This window comes from Microtus pennsylvanicus, chromosome 11 (genome assembly GCF_037038515.1).
Source record: "Microtus pennsylvanicus isolate mMicPen1 chromosome 11, mMicPen1.hap1, whole genome shotgun sequence".
NCBI lineage: Eukaryota > Metazoa > Chordata > Mammalia > Rodentia > Cricetidae > Microtus > Microtus pennsylvanicus.
The window spans coordinates 4,105,209-4,112,504 of NC_134589.1; the positions used below are offsets into that span (position 1 = coordinate 4,105,209).

Below are 7,296 nucleotides of genomic sequence, written 5' to 3' on the forward strand. Positions count from 1 at the left end.
TGATACCATGTTCTGACAGTTGGTGGCCGGGAAGGATATGTTTAGCTTCATCTTGACACAGGGTTGTAAATTTTCATTTGTTCCTGCTTTTCATTTTGCATGTCTTTATTTTATGTGTGCGAGTATTTTGTCTGAGTACATTTATAAGTATCTCATGCATACCTGGTAGTCATACAGGCCAAAAGAGTCTATCGGATATCACCTCTCCATTGGAGTTTGAGTTAGCTAGTTGTGATGAGATTGCTGGGAATTGAACCTGGATCCTCCAGAAGAATAATCAGTGTTCTTAACCACTGAGCTATCCTTCCAGCCCCTTGGGATGTGTTTGTTGTTGCTGTTTTGTTTGAGACGGGGTCTCACGTAGCTTAGGCTGGCCTCAAACTCCGTCTGTAGTTTAGGATGACCTTGAATTTCTGGTCCTCACGCCTCTGTCTTTTGGTTGCAGGAATTACAGAGCCACTAGTCGTAGTTCCATCCACTGCTCATTAGACCCTGTAGGCTGCCCTTGTAGAGATCATCCAGGCCTGAGACCCTATTTAATCAGTACCCTAAGCTTCTAAACCCCGAGCAGGTAGCATTCTGAAGGTAGGGTAGGTGATAGGATTAGCTCCTAAATTATGATCTGAGGCCCTGTCTAGGATTTTCACTAGGCTGCTAAACTCGGAGCCCCTTCCCGTCTAAGCTCAGAGCCGATTATCCTCAGAGCCTATAAATGTAAGGCATTTCCTTTGTTCGGGGTTCTTGCTGCTGGATCTTATTTCAGCTTCTCCCAGTGCAAGCGGCCAATGTTATTAAAAGGCCTGGCTGCCTAAAATCCATCTCAAGGCATCTCTACTGCATCTGGAAAGAGCCCTCAATATTTAAAACAACCGAACCAGGCCGTGGTAGCGCACACCATTTATCCCAGCACTCCGAGAGGCAAGGGCAGGAGCTTCTGAGTTCCAAGCTAGTCTTGTCTACAGAGAGTCCCAGGACAGCTAGGACCACACAAAGGCATCTTGCTTGGGGAGTGGGAGGCAGGAGTTGGGGGATGGAACCAAGGGCTTCCTGCCTGCTGGGTAAGCCTTAAATAGTGGCCTCAACCATTCGTCCCAGGGACTGAGACTTAACAGTGAGCACTTTATCAGCTGAGCCACATCTGAAGCCTCAAAGGTTGTGTCCTAAGCACCTTATACCTCACGGGAACTCAGGGGGGAAAAGGAAAGGGATGCAGAGCCAGTGATGACACGCGGCTACCGTGTCCCACAGCTACCATGCAATGGAGCCAAGGAACAGCTTAGGTTCCTAAGCCCATACATGGTGCTCAGCTCACCCACCCGTCTGCTGCTCCAGCCTTCTCTAGCCACAGGATCCATGCTGGGAGAGCAGAGACATGCCTGCTGGTCCCATCTTCCCACCTCCCCTCTTCAAAAGGCCTGCACTCTTGCGTTCTACTCTGAGTCCAGTTCCCTGCTGGTCTCTTGGGCAGCATCTCCCGTCAGGATTCGTTCGGAAGAATGAGTCCCTACAAACAGGACTCCAAAGCTCCAGCACTATCTCCCACCCTTCCCCTCTCTCAGATTCATTTATCTATTTGATTTAGTCAGGGTCTATGTTGCTCTAGCTGGCCTAGAACTCTATGTCTGGCAGGCTGCCCTTGAACTCATAGAGATCTGCCTGCTTCTGCTTCCAGAATCTGGGATTAAAGGCATGCATGCACTCTCACGACCAAGCAAGACCCAAGATTTGTTTGATTTTAGTTATGTATGTGTGGGGGGAGGTGGCATGTGTGCATCAGTGCAGCTGGCTCCTGTGAAGGTCACGCTGCGATGATCCATCCTACACGGGTGCTGGGAACTAGTCCGATTTTCTGGAAGTGTAGCATGTGCTCTTAGGCCATTTCTCCGGTCTCTTTATTTCCTTCTCACCCCACCCCAGGAACCACCACAGTGTCTCATTGGGTCAGGCACAATATGAGGGTTTGTGGAACGGCTGAATGAACCTGGCTTGTGTTGGGCGTTGTCATTTACAAAGCATTTTCCCATCCATTAACTCCACGGCTATTTCCTGAGAGTCCTCCCTGTCCTCTACTGCCCTCAGCACAGAAGGCGGCTGCTGGATAACGCTCCCTGGACGAGGTGAAGCAGGGTTTGTTCACGGAGAAAGGGAGAATCCATTTCAGGAGCGGCAAGTGTCTTGAAGACAAGGACCGGCTCTCACAAGATATCTCCATGTGTGAACAAGGTCTGGTCTGTCACCACAGGTCTGTGAGATATTTTAAATGAGGTCCCCTAAAGCCTCTTGAGGACCGGGATTTCTGGGGTGGGTGCATCGCTATACCCATTCCTATTTAACAGAAGACAAGTCTGAGCCCGGAGAGGTTGTGCTTCTGCCTGAGTATATATCAGTCCCCCATCATCAGGAAGCATACCGGACACAGCGGGCCAAGATAATGAGGCGCCTACCAGTTCCGCAAGAAGGGAAGCTGGCAGTCCTCTCCTCAAGCCCAAGATCCCGTGTGTGTAGCATGTAGCTAGCATGCTCCCCACTTAGTGTAAGACTAGTCTTACACGAAGTCTGTGGCATCTAAGAGGGCGGGGCAGAACCACCGAGAGCAGCCTCTCTGGGCTCACTTAGCTGGTTCTCAGGCGGCTCCAGCACCCTACTGCCTGTTGCAAAACTTGCCGCGAGGCCTTTATAGGTATTCACGTGACCGGGAGCAAGTCAACCTTTCACCTCAATCGCCTGCTCTTATTAATACTCCTCTTTCCCCAACCCCTGAAAAGTTCAGATACCCTAACTCTTAGGAGCAAGGGAAGGTCCATCCTAACACCTTAGTGGCCACTTGGCAGTGGGCTGAATCCGTAACAACTGGTCTGTGGACTTTCTGCCTATTCGACATTTATTTCAGGTTTGAACCTGGCCTGGAACGTGACCCGCCTCTCTCTCAGGTTGCCCACTTCTCTTCTTGAATGAGGAGTCCCACAAACTCTCCTTTCTCTAGGGCCTGGGAAATAGCATAACTCTGCTTGCCTGCAAGACTCCAGTGCGCCCTCTAGCGGACTCGGGCGCGACCTGGGGGTCATGGTTTCCTCCCTCGCGGCGCCGAGAGCACCTGGGCCGATCCAGCTCACCAGGCAGGTTGGGAGACCCAGATGATTGATAGAGTGGTAGGTAGTTAACGGCTTCCTCCACCTACTGGGTATCAGCACCCACGTCTGTCACCAAAGAATCAGGCAGTGGGCCGGTGAGCCGAGGCCCCGTAGCTGCCTCGAAGCCGGTACCTCCTCCACTGCTGGATCTCCCAGCTTCATCTTTTGGACCTGTCCACAGGTCACTGTCGCGCATCCCCCCCCCCCACACACACACACACTTCCTAGGTCTCCAGTGAGTTGGCTGAGGAATGGCCCAATATCCCTTTTGGCTGACACGGGCTGCTTGGAACTGCAAATGAGGACCTAGGGGTAGCCTGGGTGGGAGCGAGGGGAGCGTCCCCACCCAGGGTCCAAGAAAAAGGGAAGGGGTGCCGGGGAACCTCTCCGGGCCGACCTCCTAGAATTGCCCGCGCGCTCCCATCGCGGAGCCCCCGCCTCTGCCAGAAACCAACCTTCTTAGAAGGGAGGGGGTGGGGGGGAAAGTGTGAATGAGAAGTTGGGGGCGGAGCGCGCGGGGGAGGGGCCGCTGCCAGGAACGCTCGGCCAAGCTGGCGCCGCGCCCGCCGGTCGGGCAGCCTCGCGCCGCGCTTTGTCTCCCTCTCCGTGAGTCTCGGCGGGTCCTGGAGGCCCCAGCTCCAGGCCCGCCCTCGGCCGCCCGCGGCCCCTCCCTCGCCCTCCGCGCACAGCCTTTCAGTGCAGAGTAGTGACTAAACATTACAAGAAGACCGGCCGCGCAGTTCCAGGAATCGGGGGGCGGGGCATGCTGGCCGCGTAAATACCCGCGCGCGCGGCCTCGCCGGCGGCTCTAACTCAGACTCTTCGGCTCTCCGGCTCTCTCGCTCTCATCACTGCTGCCTCTCCGGGCTCCCTGACGCCCCCTGCCCGGCCCAGCTCTCTGTCGTGGCCCCTCGTCCGGGTCCTTTGCCTGATCCATCCCTGGGCGCGCCTGATCTGCCCCGGGTGCAGCGAAGCCAGAGGGGACGCACGCACTGGGAGCCCCTTTGTGGACTTCACGACCGTCAACATCTGGGCGCAGCGCGGGCCACTGCTGGCCACCGCCTCGCCTTGGGGACCGTAGGAGGCTCAGCCCCAAGGCCCGAGACTTTGCTACGGGACTAGGTAGGAAGGAGGGGCGCGGTGTGGCAAAGGGTGGGGGCCTCGATCCAGCTCGGGAGCTTTTCCCGGTTTCTCCTCCCCTTCCCGGGTCATTCCCGGTAGGGAGGGGACGAGGTAGGGGGCAGAGCGGATGGGAGCCGAAGATCCCGGGTTCCCGTAATACTCGGACTGGGGCCCATGGGCTTCTCCAGTTCCCTCTCCCACATATCTCGGGTTTGTCACCCCCCTTTTCGTCCTCGCCACTGAGGACACCGGACTGAGCGACGCCCTGTGCGTCCCTGGGGCTCTTGTCTCGCTCCCCAACCTGGCGGTGCTCCTGGAGACCCAACTTCCACTCGCGAGTTTCTCTCGGGTGTTCTCCCGGGGCGTCTGGGGAAGGGACTGTCTGGGGTTGGCCGACAGGGACTGAGGCCCGGAGAGCCCCGCGAGGTGGCTGGGTCCCAGACACGGCCTTCTGCGGGGCAACCAGGTGCCCCAGGCGCACTGGAGGGTTCCGGGCACTCACGCTCTGGGCGCTTTTCTCTCCGCAGCCCCCCGGAATGCGGTAGCGGCCGCTGTGCGGAGGCCGCGAAGCAGCTGCAGCCACCGCCGCGCAGATCCACGCTGGCTCCGTGCGCCATGGTCACCCACAGCAAGTTTCCCGCCGCCGGGATGAGCCGCCCCCTGGACACCAGCCTGCGCCTCAAGACCTTCAGCTCCAAGAGCGAGTACCAGCTGGTGGTGAATGCCGTGCGCAAGCTGCAGGAGAGCGGATTCTACTGGAGCGCCGTGACCGGCGGCGAGGCGAACCTGCTGCTCAGCGCCGAGCCCGCGGGCACCTTTCTTATCCGCGACAGCTCGGACCAGCGCCACTTCTTCACGCTGAGCGTCAAGACCCAGTCAGGGACCAAGAACCTACGCATCCAGTGTGAGGGGGGCAGCTTTTCGCTGCAGAGTGACCCTCGGAGCACGCAGCCAGTGCCCCGTTTCGACTGTGTACTCAAGCTGGTGCACCACTACATGCCGCCCCCGGCCACCTCCTCCTTCTCTTTGCCACCCACGGAACCTTCCTCCGAGGTGCCAGAGCAACCACCTGCCCAGGCGCTCCCCGGGAGTACCCCCAAGAGAGCTTACTACATCTATTCTGGGGGCGAGAAGATTCCGCTGGTACTGAGCCGACCTCTCTCCTCCAATGTGGCCACCCTCCAGCATCTCTGCAGGAAGACCGTCAATGGCCACCTGGACTCCTATGAGAAAGTGACCCAGCTGCCTGGACCCATTCGGGAGTTCCTGGACCAGTATGATGCTCCGCTTTAAAGAGCAAAGGGGTTAGAGGGGGGCCTGAGTCGGCCACCTCTCCTCCGCCGCACATGGCACAAGCACAAAAATCCAGCCCCAATGGTCGGTAGCTCTCAGTGAGCCAGGGGCAGGTAGGCTTCCTCCTCCGGCCCTCCGCTCTGCAGAGTGGGGCAGGCAGGACCCGGAATGTGTCTGAGGGGAGGGGGAGTTGCCACCTGCTTTCCTTCCCTGGCTCCAGCTTCTCTCTCAAGAAGAGCCAGCTGGCCTGGTGGGACAGTAGCATTGACAAGTGGACTCTCCTCTTCTTCCCTTCCTCCACATCCCCTCTGCTTCCCAAGGGAGCGGAGGGAGGGTGGGAGGACACCTCGAGTGTTGGACTAATGAGAACTGCAGGGGAATCTTCAAACTTTCCCACGGAATTTGTTTGTGCTTTGATTTGGTTTAATCCTGAGTGGGCGCCAGGCCTGGGGGAAAGACGGAAGAGAAGAAAGGGTGTGAGAGGGCGGCAGGCTGGCCAAAGCAATGACCACTCGCACTGCCCAGCCTAGGTGAGGAGTTGGTGGTTCCTGGCTCCGGGGAGAGAGGCAAGGGGTGACCTGCTGAGAGCCATTCTGGTGCCAGGCTTCTCTCCCTTGGGGCAGCTAATGAAACCTCCCAGAGCCCTCCCCGTTGTAAGAGTCAATGGCACGTGAAGGATGGGTCAGTTGGCCACCTTTTCCCACACCAGAGGGGGGCAGGTGAACAGATGAGCCACCTTGGGGCCCAGGTTTCCTTAGACAAGATGGGGGACTCTTTGCTTCTCCTATGTCCTGCTAGGAGACTTGCCTTAAATGCCCTCTGTCCCATGGATAGGGATTGGCACGTGAGGAGCCAAACACAGCCAACCACAGCCAACAGGCAGAGGAGCTGAAGGATTCACCCCCGTGGCTGCAGGCCAGGGGGAGTGGGTGCAGGGAGGAGACCCTGGCACGCAGGAGACTCCTGGGTGATCGCTGGGAAGAAATTGGCCAGTCCTAGGCACCTCTTGGTCAGCGGGATCAGCAGGTCCCAGGGCCTCCCTCCTCACCTGGGGTAAGGGGGAGGCAGGAGGTGATGGAGAAACCTTCACCTGCCACCCAGCAGTGGCCACTCACAGGAATGCAGCAGCCATGGAATTACCTGGAACTGGTCTTGTTTTGGGGAGAAACAACCAAGTTTTCTGAGTCAGGTATGGGGCTGGGTGGGGCAGCTGTGTGTTGGGGTGGCTTTTTGCTCTCTGTGTTGTTTTGAATAATGTTTACAATTTGCCTCAATCACTTTTATAAAGATCCACCTCCAGCCCGCCCCTCTCCCCATTCAGGCCTTTGAGGCTGTTTGAAGATGCTTGAAAAACTCAACCAAATCCCAGTTCAACTCAGACTTTGCACATATATTTATATTTATACTCAGAAAAGAAACATTTCAGTAATTTATAATAAAGAGCACTATTTTTTAATGAAAAAAAATGACTCCAGCCTTCTTTCCCTCATTTCCTCTTGCGCTCACAATGGGATGAGGGGACTGGCTGTGCCTCTTGGGTCCCTACCCACAGCTCTGAGGTAGAGTCACATCCCCAGCAGCCCTCCTCTGTCACCGGCAAAGCCTTGGCAGCCACCTAGGCTGCTACCGATGGTTAATTCCTGCCAGTCTGATTCAGCTCTGACCAGAATATGCAAAGCAAGTTTGCGAAGGAAGTGCGGGCTTCAAAGGGCTTGCAGGGAGCAGGCTGCACTGTGGTCAGAAGCTGTTA

The 7,296-nt window shown here is 56.7% G+C and overlaps 1 protein-coding gene across 1 annotated transcript; it reads left to right on the forward strand.

Annotated features, from left to right (window-relative positions):
• Positions 1–3,935: 3,935 nt before the first annotated feature.
• Socs3 (suppressor of cytokine signaling 3) lies at positions 3,936–7,000 on the forward strand. The gene is made up of 2 exons (XM_075989970.1): positions 3,936–4,253; positions 4,781–7,000. Exon 2 carries the CDS (start codon positions 4,869–4,871, stop codon positions 5,544–5,546), a length of 678 nt encoding a protein of 225 aa, XP_075846085.1. The 5' UTR covers positions 3,936–4,253; positions 4,781–4,868; the 3' UTR covers positions 5,547–7,000.
• Positions 7,001–7,296: the final 296 nt, after the last annotated feature.

What these genes read in the sequence shown, in the direction of transcription:
- Socs3 (XM_075989970.1), top strand. Translation starts at nt 4,869, where the DNA reads ATGGTCACCCACAGCAAGTTTCCCGCCGCCGGGATGAGCCGCCCCCTG.